At 43.3% G+C, this 20,187-nt stretch overlaps 1 protein-coding gene across 1 annotated transcript in view; it reads left to right on the forward strand.

Annotated features, from left to right (window-relative positions):
- LOC141259323 (probable cation-transporting ATPase 13A5) overlaps nucleotides 1-20,187 on the forward strand; it is a 417,702-nt gene that overhangs the window by 81,898 nt on the left and 315,617 nt on the right. Inside the window, exons 2-3 of the mRNA XM_073675081.1 lie at nucleotides 7,109-7,282; nucleotides 13,655-13,789. Coding sequence (XP_073531182.1) covers nucleotides 7,109-7,282; nucleotides 13,655-13,789 — 309 coding nt within the window. The remainder of the gene's footprint in view (nucleotides 1-7,108; nucleotides 7,283-13,654; nucleotides 13,790-20,187) is intronic.

Consider the following 20,187-nt stretch of genomic DNA (forward strand, 5'->3'; position numbering starts at 1 on the left):
CTGTGCGGCCAGCCAATCACTGTAATGCCACAATCAACATGGCTACGGCATTACAGTGAGTGGCAGGCAATCCCTGCATGTTGATTGGCACTCTAAAGAGCGCCAAACATGCAGGGAGGGGACCCGAGCTTCCACTGAGCAACCCCGGAAATACTCTGCGAGCGCTGAGCATCTCGAGCAGTGAGATGCTCGCTCATCACTACTTACAGCCAATGAAAACACAAAAGTCATTATCTCAGTAAACTAGAATATTTTATAACAACAGCTTGAAAAATGGTTTTAAAATCTGAAATGTTGGCCTACTAAAATGTATGTTCAATAAATGTCTCAATACATGGTTGGGGCACTATTTGCATCAATTACTGCATTAATGCGGAGTGGCATTGGGGCGATCAGCCTGTGGCACTGCTGAGGTGTTATGGAAGCCCAGGTTGCTGTGATAGCAGCCTTCAGCTCGTCTGCATTGTTGGGTCTGGTCTCTAATCTTCCTCTTGACAATACCAGGTCAGGCGAGTTTGCTGGCCAATCAAGCACAGTGATACTGTTGTTTTTAAACCAGTTATTGGTACTTTTGGCTGTGTGGAGAGGTGCCAAGTCCTGCTGGAGAATGAAATTTCCATCTCCAAAAACCTTGTCGGCAAAGGGAAGCATGAAGTGCTCTAAAATTTCCTGGTAGACGGCTGCGCTGCACAGTGGACCTACACCAGCAGATGACATGGCTCCCCAAATCATCACTGATTGTGGAAACTTCACACTAGACCTCAAACAGCCTGGATTGTGTGCCTCTCCACTCTTCCACCAGACTCTGGGACCTTGATTTCCAAATGAAAATTGGAACTCTGGCACCTTGTGGAGTGTGTCAATGACTGCCTTCTGGACATCGGCCAAGTCAGCAGTCTTCCTCATGATTGTGAAGTCTACTGAAACTGACTAAGGGACCTTTGTAAACGCTTAGGAAGCCTTTGCAGGTGTTTTTTGTTAATTATTGCATTTTACTGAGATAATGACTTTTGTGTTTTCATTGGCTGCAAGTCATAATCATCAACATTAACAGAAATAAACACTTGAAATAGATCACTCTGTGTGTAATGACTCTATATAATACATCAGTTTCACTTTTTGTATTGAAGAACTGAAATAAATTAACTTTTTGATGATATTCTAATTTAGTGAGATGCACCTATATATAGCCTATATGCTGTATGCTGATCTATAATCTTTCTGGTGTCAGACCACCATGTTATCAGTGCTGTATACAGATGCTGCTGTGTGCAGGTCATTAATTACTTGTCTCTGAATGTGGAGACCAAGAATCTATATGAGATTATATGGAGCTTTAGCCTATGATTATTATTCACAGCCTGCTGCAGATATTAGAGTTCCCATAGTGTCTGGTCTCATATATAAATGTATACATATATGATTCTGCCTACTGTCCCCAGTTTGCTAGATCAGTCCCTCAAAAAAGACTACAAATAGGATGAGCATATTTAACCCCTTTACCACATAGGACGTACTCAAGTGTCCTAGGTGGTATCCCCGCACTCCATGCAGGCTCCGGTGCAGGCTGAGCCCGCATATTACCAGGCACATAACAGATGATCTGTACAGCTGTTATGTGCCCCTAACAACCGCGGGTGGAATCGCGATCCACCCGCCTCTGTTAACTAGGTAAATGCTGCTGTCAATCTCTGACAGTGGCATTTAACATGGCCACGGTGGAAGGACGTCATATGTCCCGCCCATCGGCGCCTGTGTCACATGACCATGGGTGGCTGGTGGGTTGCCATGACAGCCCGGGGTCTGCATGGGAGACCCCTGCGGTTGTCATTGCCAAGATGCCATGAGCGCCGCCCAGCGGGCGCTCATAGCGTGTGATCATTTCTGCTACACACAGGCGATCTGATCATGGAGACACTTGAAGCAAGTTAAAAGTAAAAAAAAATGTTTTTAAAAATATAATTTTTTAAAAAAAAAATGTGAAAGTTCAAATCACCCCCCTTTCGCCCCTTTCAAGATAAAACAATAAAAAAAAATCAAATACTGTATACACATATTTGGTATTGCCACATTTAGAATCACCCAATCCATCAAAATATAAATAATTAATTGGATCAGTAAATGGCATAACGAGAAACATAATCAAAACGCCAGAAATACGTTTTTTTGGTCACAGCAACATTGTAATAAAATGCAATAACAGGCAATCAAAAGATTGTTTCTACCCCAAAATGGTATCAATAAAAACATCACACAAAAAATAAGGCCTCACCCGGCCCCAGATCCCGAAAAATAGAGAAGCTGCGGGTCTTGAAAAGCGGCTCCATTTTTATTTTTTTTGCAAACTATGGATTTTTTTTCCACCACTTAAATAAAAAAGAACCTATACATGTTTGGTATCTACGAACTCGTAATGACCCTTGAGAATAATAATGACAGGTCAGTTTTAGCATTTAGTGAATTGAACATGGTAAAAAAAAATTGTGAAATTGCACTTTTTTTTGCAATTTCACCGCTCTTTGAATTTGTTTACCTGTTTTCCAGTACAAGATATGGCAAAACCAATGGCGTCGTTCAAAAGTACAACTCATCCCGCAAAAAAACAAGCCCTCATATGCCATATTGACCAAAAAATAAAAAAGTTATGCCTCTGGGAAAAGGGGAGCAAAAAATGAAAATGCAAAATTGGAAAAAACAAGGTCATTAAGGGGTTAATATATCCATATTCACAAAGCTAATATTTTGGTTGTTCAGTGTTCTGTATGTATTAACCATTTATATATTAGCTCAATCGTGTATTATGGGAGGACAAAGCTCAGGTTTAGCACTAAGAATTGTCAGCTATAGTACTTGCTCCATCTGCCCTGTATGATATCTTTTGATTGTGTACTCTTATGCTCTTCTACGTGCAGCTTCTAATTTATCAGATTCAGCTAATACAAGATCTGTGCAGAATACATATTATTATATAGTTATTAGCTGAGAACATTATTACTATGCTGGATCCTGACTCTGACAATATACTTCAGCAGCCCTCGTCAACGTGAATGTCTATGTGATCAGTAGGGTCATAGTTGGAGATTAAACTCCATAAGTGCAAATTGTTGTTTGGCTGAAAAAGCTATTAAATATTTCCCTGCACATCATTAGATGCTCCAACGTAGGACAGGTCTCGCTACAGTCAGTGCTGGTTACTCATATCAGCTACCCGTGTATTCTCCCACTTGTGTTATTATGGGTTGACCCTGTTTTTGGCTCCTGGAACCTTTCAGCCCCCGCTCTATTGATGATATCATTTTGCACTTAGTTACCTTAAGTTTATTGATGTCATATATTTTTATGTAATATAATGGAAAAATTCCTGGCTGAGTGTTTGTATGAGTATCCTTGAATTTACTGAGCATTTTGATTTTGGTACATGTCTGTAGTGTTTTTCTTGGTGTGAAGGGATTCTAGTAAAATTTATTATATGCCCTCCATCCTTTATAGCATGGTCCTGGGGACATGATTCAATGAGTCTGAGGGATACAGGTGCGTCCCCCTAAAGCAGAAACATGTTGCAGGATGACTATGGTGTAGCCCAATTTTTTTTTGTGAATTTAAGGCCTTAGTTGACATGTTTTTAATATTACACTCAGAATGTGAATTATATATTTATTTTCAGAGCTACCGGCGCATGCGGTAAGTACAGCATTATGATGCTCAGAGGCCAGGTAAATATGGGGCCCAGAGCTGGAACTGGTAAATCTTCTGCCGTCGCAGGCACTGTCCATTTTCACATGACACCAAAACAAATAAAGTCCAGCGGAGGAACATTCCTTTTCGGACCAGTATGTACATACCGTGGACACTTTATGGCAGTATAGAGGACACAGCTGTCTAGGAACAGACTACGCGTTTCAACCGTATAGGTCTTCTTCTAGGTCCTAGAAGAAGACCTATACGGTTGAAACGCATAGTCTGTTCCTAGACAGCTGTATCCGAAAAGGAATGATGTTCTTTTAAGGATTGTTGAAGAATAAAAAGATTTTAAGAAAAATGCCAAAATAAGGGTTCCTCCGCTGGACTTTATTTGTTTTCGTTCCAAGCGATTGCAGGAGGGTGTACCTCCCTCATTTCCATGCAGATCCCTGGCAGATGATCGAACAAGGAGATACTACGATCTGGGTAAGCTGGCTACTATTGACTTTTTGAATGTCCATTGTCACAGTTCACCTGCAGAACCTACAAATGTTGTGGAGCATATACGGCTTTCTATTGGCAACCAGACCTGATTGTGAGCAGATTTCTGGAGCTGTGGTACCAGCAACAGCCATACCATTGCTACAGGAAATTTTGTGACAGCTTTTGCAGTTTGGGAGAACAGCAGTGTCTTTATGTGAATATATTGTTTTTTTAACAATCATTAACACAGCTTTTCAAGTATGAGCTTCCCCTGGGATGAGGCCTTCACTACAGTTTATTAATATGGAGCTTTACTTCTTGAATTTCTAGTAAATTTGGTTAATACATTTTGGCTATTTTGATGATACATTGTAGGTTGCCGCTTTTAAAGGTTGTAATACCCAGATAACCAGGTTGTGTCAATAGCTAGGTTGGTTTGTAACTAGTAGTTTTTGCATCTCTGAGATATTATTTCAAATAAAAAAAATAGGTTTATTTTGTTTTTCTTTTTAGTTTTCCAAATCAAGCATGCATGCTGTGACAGGTTCTTGATGGCTCATGTTTTTGCGGGAGTCGTTGTACACCACTGTAGCTTGTTGGTGGATTTAGATGCTAGTGGTGGAGGCTAACGATGCATATATCTGTGCACATGGATATATCTCCAATAAGGGGCAGATCCTGGGGAGTGAAGGCAGATGTTTTTGTGGGAGCCGTTGTACACCACTGTAACTAGTTGGAGGTTTTAGAGGCTAATGTTGGAGGCTAACGCTGCAAGTATGTGTGCTATATCCAAGTGGTGCCACTATTGTAGCTGTACTGGTTTTGCAGCTATTGCTTTGTAGCACTGCTGCCGATTTTGGTCATTTAAATCTATTTTTATTACACACTTTTCCTGATTATACTAAACAGGAAATGGCATTGTAGCTGGTTTGGTTTTACAGTTAGTGGTTTGTGGCATTTGTGGAATAGTTAAAAGAAAGGTTGTCTGTCTTCAACCTGTGTAGAGTTTTGTTAAGCTGAAATATATACTGTATTAATACACTGTTTTCCTACTGGCAGTACCCAGATGGCAATTCTGTAGCTGGGCTTAGTCAGTGTCTACTGGATTGTGGTGGTTTCAGACTTAGTTATCAAGAGTCTGACTACATATTATCGAAAATGGTTCATAATATTTTCCAATGTAGGCGATACAGAAACATGTTTGGGTAAGGATTTTATTTCATAGTCTTGGGTTCTTATACTTAGTTTTTTTTTCCATTATTGAGTTTTTCTTACCGTGTCATAGGCAAGTTGGGATCCCTATGCCTAGACTCCAGTTTACAATTACCCCACTGCTTTGGCGGTATTGAGTCTTATAAGTACTGACTCAGTACTCTACTGACAGCTAAGGCGAGACAAGGATTATTTTATTTCATTATTTATCCAACTTATTTTAAGCTTTAGCAATAATCAGGTCTGGGGTTGTTGTATGTTTTTATTGACGTTAATCCAGTATTACAGATAACGTAGTTATCATTGGGAATTAAGATTAGTTAATTTGGTGGAGGGGGGTTGAGCCATTTAAGGTGTCAAATGGCCTCTACTATGGCAGTTAGGGAGTCAGGTGGAAGTGGGGGGCAAGTTATGGTGAACTAAGTTTAATTAATAGAAGCTGTTACACAATGGTGGTGAATAGGCTGAGTTTTGGTGGCCAGCCTGAAGGATGTGATAAATAATAGTAACGTCATCTATGTGTGGCTTAGCTGTTAAGCATAGGAATGATAATCTTTAATAGGGTCATTGGAGCCCTTGAAGTGAACTGGCTTTGTTACTATGGCAAGTCAGAGCATGCCATCCCTGGGTTGCTGCCTGCCAATTGCTGTATGGCAGGTAGCCCAGGGATCTCAAGGTGTCCGTGAATTTCAGAATATACTTGCTTAGCATTTCACCTGACTCTTACTATGCTCATATTATTTTAAATATAAACTGTGGCCTTTTTGACACCAAAAGATAATGTGTTGTGTATTTTATTGGCCTACGTAGTTTGGGTTATGTGATAATAAATGAGGGTCCATCCCTTGTCCAGAAGTAATGTCTTTAAGTGAGCCGGCAAGTGATCTTCGGCATTCTACAGCAAAATCTTGTATGGGTCTTGCCTACATTATAACCACTTTTTTCTCAGGTTTCTTCTTCCTTCACTATGACCAAGTTCTTCATAGGCATACCAACATAGAAGACCCAGTAGCTTTCAAGAGTCCCCCATCTGCAATGACAAGCACCATTGGAACCCACACAATCACAGAGCAATGGATGACAGAAGGGCTCCCCACATATCTTTAATCAGCTGGCACAAACCAAAAAGGCGATTTTTTTCATGTTCTTATGTGGGGAGGTGGTTGGAGGATTAAATAAATTATGGTTATCTGATTTATTGTAGTTCCTAATTAAATGACACCAAAAACTGTGAATTGTGGTCTTGCAAAAATAAAGAAATAAAAAATTGACATGTGATAAACGTGTGAAAAAAAAGGAAATTGACTTTCACATCTGCAAATAATCTATTCAACTGCATATTTTACACTTGACAATTAAAAGGATATCTACCATGAGCAAATCTGCTCAAAGTTTTTCAGCACTTTGACTTTACCTGTGTGGATTCTGTTGCTGGTTTGTTCTAAAGTAGAAGTGGAGCAGATGCTCAGGCAACCAATCAGATTTCAATTCATAGCTTTCAATATGCCCTTTGGAAATTGAAAACTGCAACTTGATTGGTCACTGTTGGCACCTTTGTTGTCTTTGCACTACTTTTGATAAATATCCTCTAGATCTGTTCAACAAAAATGTAAAAAGGCTCTGAACTCACAGAACCCTGTAATGTGCATCCTGATAATTACTGCATGAATATTGAATGTTTACTATGTTTTTATGAAAACTTTCAAAAATGTAAATCTTCTTCATTTTTTAGGAACTATTTGGTTATAAGAAAGAACGGGGTCGAAATTTCTTTTGCATTATCGGTTATATCTTTACTTTGGGACTCCTTAAAATTATTTTCCATTGGAAACCTGAACTGGATGTCTGGTGTCACTGTGTCTCATGCAGCTTAGCAGATGCTAATGTCATTCTTCTCAGAACCACTGTAAGTAATCATGTTGTCAGATGATTTCAATACATGTCAGATTATAGGGACACATCAGACCTTCAATTTAAGAGGCGCTCCCAAGCTCCTGTTAAACAACTAATATTGAAAAAGCAGTGTTTTTTCTATTGCAGCACAGCTTAATGCCCCATTATGGGAAAATAGAGGATTATATGGCTGACATGTAATACAAAAATGTGTCAAGTCCACTGGAGCTGCTGTGGTTAACAAAGAAGGGCCTTTTTAATTATGTTCATATGTCCTGGTTAGACAGTGGTTATATGGATGAATCAACCACTTTAATATTAAACGAGCTCCCCGTCAGATATGTTGCTGACAACATTTGTTTTAGATCTTGGTTGTCAGGCAAACTCCTCCACTTGAACAAGGCTGAGCTGCATTACCTGACACAGCTGATTGACAAAAGTGAAAGGAAAAAACAGTCTTTCCTTCATCTCATGCAATCTCTTTAAATAAACATAAAATAGCAAAAAATCTCATATGTATAATTTAATTTTCACTAGTTGAATTTCCTAAAGTTTACTCATCTGTACTGCAAAATATATGAAGGAAGGGTATATGACTTCCATTCCTCATGATAGCTAACTGGATCATGAAGGTCTACAGCTACTCAGTATGACTGGCTATTGCTCCATTCTCGGGGGTCCTAATTGTGGGGCCCTCGGTGATCAGCATGTTATCACCTATCCTGTGGTGAGGTGATAACTTGTTAAAGGGAATCTGTCATCCCCTGGGAGATATTAGACCTCTACTGTGGGCATACAGGTTATAGAAATGTAAATCTATACATACAGGGCCGGCTCCAGGTTTTTGTGGGCCCTGGGCGAAAGAGTCACAGTGGGATCTTTAACACACATCACGATTCATGATGCACAGATACCGCAGAGAAATACAGGTATAGTACAATGCAAAGATTTCACTTCTTACATTACCTGAGTGATATCTATTGTAAATTCAACAATAGCTCAGAAACCGACGAATCACTACATACAGAATACTGGCCACCATATAACACTCCATAGACCCCCATATAACGCTCCATACAGGATACTGGCCCCCAAATAACGCTCCATAAAGGATACTGGCCCCCATATAACGCTCCATACAGGATACTGGCCTCCATATAATGCTCCATACAGAATACTAGCCCCCATATAACGCTCCATGTAGGCTGTGCCCCCACATAATGCTCTATGCAGGCTGTTCCCCCCACATAATGCCTCATGCAGGCTGTTCCCCCCACATAATGCCCCATGCAGGATGTCACCCCCCCTTATAATGCCCCATGCAGGATGTCACCCCCCTTATAATGCCCCATGCATTATGTCACCCCCCCTAATAATGCCCCATGCTGGATGTCACACCTCCTAATAATGCCCCATGCAGGATGTCACCCCCCTTATAATGCCCCATGCAGGATGTGACACCCCCCCTTCCTTATAATGCCCCATGCAGGATGTCACTTCCCCCCATATAATGCCCCATGCAGGATGTCACTTCCCCCACTTTTAATGTCCCATGCAGGATGTCACCCCCTTTTTATAATGCCCCATGCAGGATGTCACCCCACCCCTCCCTTATAATGCCCCATGCAGGATGTCACCCCCCATATAATGCCCCATGCAGGATGTCACCCCCCTTATAATGCACCATGCAGGATGTCACCCCCCCTTTCTTATAATTCCCCATGCAGGATGTCACACACCCTCCCTCCCTTATAATGCCCCATGCAGGATGTCACACACACACCCCTCCCTTACAATTCCCCATGCAGGATGTCACAGCCCCCATATAATGCCCCATGCAGGATGTCACTTCCCCCCCTTTTAATGTCCCATGCAGGATGTCACACCCCCCTTATAATGCCCCATGCAGGATGTCACACCCCCCTCCCTTATAATGCCCCATGCAGGATGTCACCCCCCATATAATGCCCCATGCAGGATGTCACCCCCCTTATAATGCACCATGCAGGATGTCACACACCCCCTCCCTTATAATGCCCCATGCAGGATTTCACACACCCCTCCCTTATAATGCCCCATGCAGGATGTCACCCCCCCTCCCTTATAATGCCCCATGCAGGATGTCACACCCCCCTCCCTTATAATGCCCCATGCAGGATGTCACACACTCTCCCTCCCTTATAATGCCCCATGCAGGATGTCACACCCCCCTCCCTTACAATGCCAGATGCAGGATGTCACACCCCCCTCCCTTATAATGCCCCATGCAGGATGTCACACCCCCCCTCCCTTACAATGCCCCATGCAGGATGTCACACCCCCCCTCCGTTATAATGCACCATGCACGATGTCACACACCCCCTCCCTTATAATGCCCCATGCAGGATTTCACACACCCCTCCCTTATAATGCCCAATGCAGGATGTTACACCCCTCCTCCCTTATAATGCCCCATGCAGGATGTCACCCCCCCCCTTATAATGCCCCATGCAGGATGTCACCCCCCCTCCCTTATAATGCCCCATGCAGGATGTCACACACTCTCCCTCCGTTATAATGCCCCATGCAGGATGTCACACCCCCCTCCCTTACAATGCCCCATGCAGGATGTCACACCCCCCCTCCCTTATAATGCCCCATGCAGGATGTCACCCCCTTTATAATGCCCCATGCAGGATGTCACACCCCCCCCCCTTATAATGCCCCATGCAGGATGTCACACGCCCCCCTCCCTTATAATGCCCCATGCAGGATGTCACATCCCCCCCTTCCTTATAATGCCCCATGCAGGATGTCACCCCCCCTCCCTTATAATGCCCCATGCAGGATGTCACACCCCCCCTCCCTTATAATGCCCCATGCAGGATGTCACACACACCCCCTCCCTTATAATGCCCCATGCAGGATGTCACACACCCCCACCTACCTTATAATGCCCCATGCAGGATGTCACATCCCCCCTCACTTATAATGCCCTATGCAGGATGTCACATCCCCCCTCCCTCATAATGCCCCATGCAGGATGTCACCCCCCTCCCTTATAATGCCCCATGCAGGATGTCACCCCCCTGTCATATAATGCACCATGCAGGATGTCACACATCCCCCCTCCCTTATAATGCCCCATCAGGATGTCCCACATCCCCCCTCCCTTATAATGCCCCATGCAGGATGTCACCCCCCTTATAATGCCCCATGCAGGATGTCACACACACCCCCCTTATAATGCCCCATGCACTATGTCACACACCCCCCTCCCTTATAATGCCCCATGCAGGATGTCACATCCCCCCTCGTTTATAATGCCCCATGCAGGATGTCACCCCCCCTCCCTTATAATGCCCCATGCAGGATGTCACCCCCCCTCCCTTATAATGCCCCATGCAGGATGTCACACACACCCCCTCCCTTAAAATGCCCCATGCAGGATGTCACACACCCCCACCTACCTTATAATGCACCATGCAGGATGTCACATCCCCCCTCACTTTTAATGCCCTATGCAGGATGTCACACCCCCCTCCCTCATAATGCCCCATGCAGGATGTCACCCCCCTTATAGTGCCCCATGCAGGATGTCACCCCCCTCCCATATAATGCCCCATGCAGAATGTCACACATCCCCCCTCCCTTATAATGCCCCATCAGGATGTCACCCCCCCTCCCTTATAATGCCCCATGCAGGATGTCACACACACCCCCTCCCTTATAATGCCCCATGCAGGATGTCACACCCCCCCACCTACCTTATAATGCCCCATGCAAGATGTCACATCCCCTCATCACTTTTAATGCCCTATGCAGGATGTCACACCCCCCTCCCTCATAATGCCCCATGCAGGATGTCACCCCCCCTTATAGTGCCCCATGCAGGATGTCACGCCCCCTCCCATATAATGCCCCATGCAGGATGTCACACATCCCCCCTCCCTTATAATGCCCCATCAGTATGTCACTCCCCTCCCTTATAATGCCCCATGCAGGATGTCACACACCCCCCCTCTCTTATAATGCCCCATGCATTATAATATATAATGTCCCATTTCTCCATACATATAAATAAAAACTCAAATACTCACCTCACTTCTCACCTGCTGCCGCTGCTCTGGGCTCCAGCATCGCCGGCGTCTTCCCGCTCTGCGCTTTGACTGCTCAGGAGAGAGCGCATTGTAAAGACGTCACCCCGCCCTTTGACCTGAGACATCACAGTGCAACAGCACCGGAAGAGACAGACAGGACCTTCTGCAGAGGAATGGGTAGAGGTAAGTATTGTGCCGGCTGCCGGGACCCTGAGCAAGGGGGGGGGGGTGCAGACACCGGCACCGCACTGCTCACGGGTCCCATAGCACGCAGTGCGCGACGGCAAGTGGGCCCCCCCGCCTGCTCAGGGCCCCAGCACTTGCCCAGGTGCGCCTGTTGCTGACGTCGGCCCTGTATACATACCTGTATGGCCCATAGTAGAGGTTTGATTACAGAGAAATGTGTTTTTATTAACTCGGTTTGGCACAGGCTTGGCATCCCCCGGACGCCAAGAAATCCCTGCCTATCTGCTTAGTAATCCCTGAAATTCCCGCCTATGTGTTTATTTATCATATTCCCCCCCTCCCCTGCATGTCACAGGACCCTGTGATGTGCACTGGTCTCCCTCACTTCCCAGGCATGCGCAAAGCACCGCTTTGTTTCCCCCCAGCCCTGTCTGTCTGTGCACTGCGCCGCAGGGTTCTAATGCACAGGCACCGGGGAGTCACTGACTCATTAACACTGATAACCCCCGATCAGTGAATTTTGCTTCACTTTGTCGAGCCCCTCACTCTCCTAAAAGGAGTTATTTGAAGAGCCGCATGTGAATGGCACCACAGTGCGTATGATCGACTACAGCTCCATTTACATGGTGCTTTACAGAGCTCCGATTCTCGGGATCTTGGGGGTCCCAACAGTCTGATCTCCAGCGATTGGACAGTTATCCCCTATCCAGAGGAGAGGGCATTACTTGGGATTATCAATTTAAACAGGTTTTCCAATATTTATTTTTTATTTGGCCACAGTAGTTTAGTGGTACTAAACCAATATTGACGCCTCTCTGACAACAGGACTGGAGAAGTGGTACTGTGCAGTGTATATACAGGACTGGAGGAGTGGTACTGTGCAGTGTATATATACAGGACAGGAGGAGTGGTACTGTGCAGTGCATATATACAGGACAGGAGGAGTGGTACTGTGCAGTGCATATATACAGGACAGGAGGAGTGGTACTGTGCAGTGTATATATACAGGACAGGAGAAGTGGTACTGTGCAGTGTATATATACAGGACAGGAGACGTGGTACTGTGCAGTGTATATATACAGGACAGTGGAGCGGTACTGTGCAGTGTATATATACAGGACAGGAGAAGTGGTAGTGTGCAATGTATATACAGGACAGGAGGTGGTGCTGTGTATATATACAGTATATATACAGTGTATATATACAGGACAGGAGGAGTGGTACTGTGCGGTGTATATAAACAGGACAGCAGAAGTGGTACTATGCAGTGTATATATACAGTACAGGAGAAGTAGTACTGTGCAGTGTATATACACAGGACAGGAGAAGTAGTACTGTGCAGTGTATAAATACAGGACAGGAGAAGTGGGACTGTGCAGTGTATATATACAGAGCAGGAGAAGTGGTACTGTGCAGTGTATATATACAAGACAGAAGAGGTACTGTGCAGTGTATATATGTGTGTATTTACTGAGATAATGACTTGTTTGTTTTCGTTGGCTGTAAGCCATAATCATCAACATTAACAGAAATAAACACTTGAAATAGATCGCTGTTTGTAATGACTCTATATAATATATGAGTTTCACTTTTTGTATTGAAGAACTGAAATAAATTAACTTTTTGATGATATTCTAATTTTGTGAGATGCACCTGTATACAGGAAAGGAGGAGTGGTGCTGTGCAGTGTATATATACAGGGCATGAGAAATGGTACTGTGCAGTGTATATATACACGACAGGAGAAGTGGCACTGTGAGGTATATATACAGGACTGGAGAACTCTTAATATCAAACTCTTCAGTTAGACTCTTAGAGGCATTAGAGGCTATTAATTAGTGCGCAATACACAAGACCAGCTTTTCAAAGTCAAATCTGTGTCTGGATTACCCATCCTAAACTCTTAGAACTCTGAGTTGTCCAGTCATTTGTTTATTTGTCTATCATAAAGATAAGTTGATAAGCAGATAACCTCAGACTCCACACAGAATGCATGACTCACTGAAACACAATGGTACACTGACAACAGTAGCCAGGCAGCCCATTTTATGACCTAAAAGACCAGCCCAACGGGCATCTGCAGCAATATTATGATTTTTTTTTGTTTTACAATGATTTAGGATGAATTCAAGAAATACACTAAGGAGGATGTAAAATGGATCCATTCAGATCCTTCACGTGTTATAGATAATGTTGAAACATCAACGATGGTGCCATCTGACCTCCATAAGTTATTAATGAGCTCAAAAAGCAAGGTAAGTTGTAAAAAACAATATACTGTAATATAAATTCAACAAATAAAAGTATCACAAGTAGTGATGAGCGATCAAACTCGCAAGTACTCGGTACTCGCCTGAGCATCTCGAGTACTGAGATGCTCGGGCGAGTAACGAGTACTTGCGAGCTCGTCGAGTACTTCCAAGATGCAGGGATTGTCTGCCACACATTATAATGCCGCGGCCATGTTGGTTGTGGCATTACAGTGATTGGCTGGCCGCACAGCATCATCAAGTCTATATCAGACCTGGGGCCGCCGTGCTCATCAGTCTACTCCACAATCAGGCAGTGTAGGGAGAGGTGCTGCTGAGGTAGGGAGAGATTTTTTTTTTATTAGTTAGTGTAGGTATTCCACAAGATTCTCTACAAAGGATAAAATTTAAGGGCGCAATAGTGCTGTTACCAATATAAAAATTGAATGAAAGTAGTAATGTGCACACCTTCTTCAGTTGTGACATGCACAACTCATATAGATGTTATTGGAAGTGCTGGAGACACCAAACCGCAAGGGTCCGAAATGCGCTAAAAGGTGGATAGGAAATGTGTCACTTATTCTGCGCTCCTCCGTGTTCAAAATAGATTCATAATCCAAATCTTATTAAATGGGTGTATTCATCATAAAGCTAAAATCAGACGCATTTCGTGGACGTCCCGTCCACTTCAAGTGAATAACTTACACAGGTATTGCAAAAGATCGGTCTTATAAATACATGAAAAAAACTGGTGCCAAAGCACCGTCAACCGTTTATAATTCAAAATTTGATGTCATGGGATATAAGAGACAAAATCTGGTTTCACATAAATAAAAATCCTTATTAAAAATATTTATGATAAGCAATTAAATACACTCATGTTAAAAATACAATGAATCCATAAAATGGTTGGTGTGAAAAAATAAAAAAAATATAAGGGTGACTTCAAGAAACAAACTTACTACTCAACAATGTGCTGTAGCGCATATAGCTCCTAGTCTTGGTGTTATCCCCAAGACCATGAAAGCCTAAGATGTCATGGAGCAGGACTTTTGGTTTCTTTAGAGATAGTCATAAAAAGGTGCGCGGAGTTGTATCAAAAATTATTACTAGAATGTGGAATAATGTATATGTGTGTCAACCATTATCTTTAAAATTATGTTAAAATCATGATACATATTATATTTTAGAGTATTCACTAGGGTGGATGGAATTACAGGTACATTACATTCCTTCTATGATTAGAACTAATGATTTTTAATGGATGAAAGAAAAGAAAATGTGACCAGTAATGGAACATGTAAAGAAGTTTCCTGAAATAAAATTGTTTAGTGAAGGGAAATATCAAAAAGTATCTACTATATTAGATGTACCTCTGGATCATGATAGTGCACTACTGCTATCCCTTAGGGAGCCGCTTAGCACATAGACCTATTTGGTCATACGCCGGCGGTGGAGAGATGCCGTTCAGCAATTAGACATGCCAAGTGAACATGAAGGTGGCAGAGAGACATGGATGGACTTAAAGAGGTAACTGAATGATATAAAGAAAGTAATGTGGTACGGCACTTGTCAGATATGAGATGTAAAAATACTTAGGGAAGTATACCTAAACAAAAACCTCCGTAACTTCATTAAGACCCCGCGGTTTTAGAGTATTCAATTTATATATCCAGTAAATCATTTTTCTATTAAGGCTTTGGATTCTATTGGATGTAGTTGTTGGAATGTGCTCTATGGGCATGATTTTAAGGCTTCTGAAATCTTTATTGTGATAATGAGCCATATTCCGGGATAACCCATGTTTGAGGAACCCTGTGACTACATTGTGCCTATGGGAATTTATTATTTTATGAAAAGGTTGTATGGTCCTACCCACATATTCTTTAGTACAAGGAAATTCTATTAAATAAATAACAAAGTCAGTGTCACAGGACATGTTATCATTGATTTGGAAACATTAGTTCGTTGAAGATGAGATGAAAGAGTCTGCTCCATGCATAATGTTCATGCAGCACATACAATTCTTCTTGCCACATTTAAAAATCGATTTTTTCCTTTTGTTCACCTCGTTAAGACTAGTGGTCTGGGCGGGATGTAGTCTGCTGGGGGCTAAGATATTTCTTAAGGTTGGGGATCTTCTAAAAATACTTGGTCATTCAGTAAGATGAACCAATTTTTTTGTAGAATGTCTCTAAATGATTTATGTTGAAAATTATATGTAGTGATGAATTTTGTACTGTGTTCAAAATGTGTTTTATTGAAATTGAAACTTGTGAGAAGGGATATGTGGCTACAGGTATCTCTCACATTTTCAAACTATTTTTTAACAAGACCCTTAGGGTAACATTCTTGAAAAACATTATTTTTCAGAATGCAAGATTGATCATTAAAATCTGTCTCAGAACTGCAGTTTCGCCTTATTCTTTGGAATTTGTTGTATGGGATATCGCGTAGCCATTTATTGTGATGTCCACTATCATAGTGGATTTAACTGTTGGCGTCCACTTTCTTAAAAAAAAGTTTTGGTATGAATCACGTGATGTTCTATAAAAAGTGTGAGGTCTAAGAAATGAATGCTATTATCTCCAAGTTCAGGATTGAAGGAGATACCCCATCGATTATTATTCAGAAAATCAGTAAAGATAGATGGTTCTATAATGCTGCCATCAATGATAAACATCAAATCATCAATGTATCTTTTGTAGAAAACAATACCTTTGTAAAAAGGACCCCCAGAGATGAAAACAAGTTCAAAAACATCCATAAAAATGTTAGCGAAAGTAGGTGCGACCTTTGACCCCATAGCAGTCCCTTTGATTTGATCACATAAATTTAAAGATAATGGTTGACACACATATACATTATTCCGACATTCTAGTAATCATTTTTGATACTACTCTGCGCACCTTTTTATGACTATCTCTAAAGAAACCAAAAGTCCCACTCCATGACATCTTAGTAGTGATGAGCAAGCACTAAAATGCTCGGGTGCTCGATGCTCGGGTCGAGCACATTGGAATAATTGGGTGCTCGACCCGAGCAACGAGCCCAATGTAAGTCTATGGGAAACTCGAGCATTTTTCAGGCGGCTCCCCACGGCGGTCTACAGAGGGCCCAAAAATTGCCCAAATCGATGGGAACAGTTCTCAAATGATATGAGGACACAACGTTGCAAGAGGAATTATGTCACTTTTATGGACTCACAATAAAACATACCAAAACGAAACCAAAATGGATTTTTCTGGGAAATATGTTAAGGAACATCCTTTCCAGGGTAATGACTTGTATATAAAGCAAAATAAATAACCAAAAACAAAAATGCTCCTCCACACCTTGGGCTATGTTTACACATAGTGTTTTTGATGCGTTTTTTCACTTTTGCATTGCTTTCAACTGTGGCAAATGCATTCACCAGGAAATGTCATTTTAACATTTTACAACTTTTTCTGGCCATGTGGTGTGTAAGATATCATCCGACAATTTGTGTGTCATTTATGAAAGTCATAAAGCCTATTTTTATAGGTCCATCAGGCAGCCTTTACTATTCTTAAAGGGCCAGCAGTCGGCCCTCACTATTGTTAGGGAGCCATCAGACTGCTATGTTTTATTGTTCCCATTATTAAAGAGTGGTTCTCCTATACTGTTATTGCATATGCAGTGAGTGCCAGGGCTTCCCAAAATTTGGACTCAGCCCAATACCACTTTGAAAATTTAGATGCACCCCAATATCCCTTTGAAGAGACTTAGAGGAGGGCCTCCTGAAAACAATGTTCCCATTATTAGGAAGTAGGTCTCCCATTGTGTTAGCCTATTCAGTGAATGCAAGAGTTGCCAAAAATTTGGAGCCACTCCATTGCCCCTTAGAAGAGACGTGGAGGTCAGAGGGCCTCCTGAAAACAATGTTCCCATTATTAGGAAGTGGGTCTCCCATTGTATTTGCCTATGCAGTGAATGCAAGGGTTGCCAAAAATTTGGAGGCACTCCAATGCCCCTTGGAAGAGCTGTCGGGGAGGGCCTCATAAAAAGATGTTCCCATTAGAAAGGTGTGGGCCTCCTATACTTGTAATGCCCATGCACTAAGTGCATGGGCTGACAAACATTTACCCCTGGGGGGTATACATGAACATACTGTATATATATATATTTTTTTACGGGCATCATAAACAACCCTTAAAAAAATTATGTGGGTGTTGCATCATGGACCATGGTCACCCTGGTGATATGGTGGTGGAGGATGAGGAGAAGGAGGAGGACAAGAGCAAATAGCCAAAATCAGAAAGCGTATACCCATGTCTGGGTGTGAAAAGGTGCATGGGAATACACCTCCCAAGAAAAGACACTGGATTTGAGTTTATGTTACGTTATAATTCGGTGGTGTTGAGAAGTCTGACCAAATCCAGCCCTTGTTCATTTTTAGATGAGTCAGGCTGTCAGCATTTTCAGTTGACAGGCAGATGTGCTTATCAGTTATAATTCCACCAGAGGCATTAAAACTAGCTCCAATAAAACGCTGGTGGCAGGGCTGGCCAGGACCTCCAAGGCATTGGGAGCCAGTTCATTCCACGTATCCCGCTTGGATACCCAATAAATATAAGGCACAGAGGAATTACGGAGGATGTTGGTACGGTCAGCAAGGTACTCCCTCATCATCTTCCCAAACTTTGCACTCCTTGTGAGAGTACCCCGCACCTCAGGGCTTGTGCAATGGGAGGGGCTGAGAAAATTCTCTCAGAACTTTGACAGTGTTCCCCTGACTCTGCTGGATTGAAGTTGTGTCTCTCTCGCATGTACTCCTTGGTTGTCCAACGAAGTGTGATCTCTGCTGCCAGCGTTTTCAGATGGGAATTTTTTTAATAGTTCCGCAACAAGGGCCTTCTGGTACAGCCCCATTTTTGTAGACATGTCCGCCTCAGGAATAAAAGATATAAAGTTCTCCTTGTAGCGTGGGTCTAGAAGTGTCACCAACCAGTAATAACTGTCACCCAAAATTTTGAGAATGCCAGGGTCATGGGAAAGGCAGTGTAACATAAACTGAGTCATGACTGCCAGACTACTAATAGGCAAGACTTCCGTGTCCTCACCAAGAGGATGACTCTCCTCTTCCTCCTCCTCCCCCTCTCTGTCCTCTGGCTATTCACACTGAACAGACGGTATGACAGCTGTGCAGGTGGTACCGTCTATAGCGCATGAAACTAGCTCCTCTTCTTCCTCGTACACCTCTTCCTCATTGTCCGCCAATCCACGTTGGGATGAGATGAGGCTGGGCTGTGTGTAATCACCCTGTATGGTTCCTTGCTCCATCTCATCGTGCTCCGCCTGCAATGCATCCTCTTTGATTGTGAGCAGAGAGCATTTCAGAAGACAGAGAAGCGGGATGGTGAAGCTAATTTTGGCGTCATCGCCGCTCACCATCTTGGTGGAATCATCAAAGTTTTGGAGGATGGTACATATGTCTGACATCCATGTCCACTCCTGAAGTCTTATGTGTGGAGTCTGAACTGAATACCGACGGCCTTGTTGATGCTGGTACTCAACAACTGCCCACTTCTGCTCACAAATACTTCCCAACATCTGCAGTGTAGAGTTTCAACACGTGGGGACATCATACACCAGTCTGTGAGTCGGAAGCTGCAAACACTGCTGAAAAACGGCAAGGGCGGCGGAAGCTGTAGTTGACTTTCTAAAATGGGCACACAGGCTGCATTCTTTAACAAGCAGATCCAGCAGCTCCGGGAAGGATTTGAGAAACCGCTGAACCACGAGGTTAAGCACATGGGCCAGGCATGGTACATGTGTGACCTCGCCTCGCCTCAGAGCCGCCACCTGGTTCCGGCCATTGTCACACATGACCATGCCTGCCTGTAGGTTCAGCGGTGTGAGCCACAGATCTGCCTGCTCTTTCAGAGCTGTCCACAACTCTTTAGCATTGTGTGGTTTGTCACCTTAGCATATTAGCTTCAGCACAGCCGGTTGCCGCTTGGCCGTTGGCCGAGGCAGTGCTGCAGTGATTTCAGCTTGTGACTGATGTGGTCATTTCGGAGATGAAGGATGAAGAGGATGAGGAGGCTGGGGAGGATGAGGTGCAGGAGCTCTAGACGGTGGGGGCAACCCTGATTGACCTAGGGCCCGCAATCCTTGGTGTCGGGAGGACGTGTTCCGTCCCAAGTTCAAACTGGGTCCCGGCTTCCAATATGTTAACCCTGTGTGCCATCAGCGAGATATACCGTCCCTGCCCACAAGCACTTGTCCACGTGTTCGTGGTTAGGTGGACTTTCCCGGTAACTGCGTTGTTGAGGGCACAGCTAATGTTTTGGGACACGTGCTTGTGTAATGTGGGGATGGCACACCAGGAGAAATAGTGGCAGCTGGGGACCGAATACCGAGGGATGGGCACCGTCATC

The sequence above is a fragment of the Phyllobates terribilis genome, unplaced genomic scaffold, assembly GCF_046119375.1.
Source record: "Phyllobates terribilis strain yellow unplaced genomic scaffold, ASM4611937v1 Scaffold_3__8_contigs__length_932513732, whole genome shotgun sequence".
In the NCBI taxonomy this organism is placed as follows: Eukaryota; Metazoa; Chordata; class Amphibia; order Anura; family Dendrobatidae; genus Phyllobates; species Phyllobates terribilis.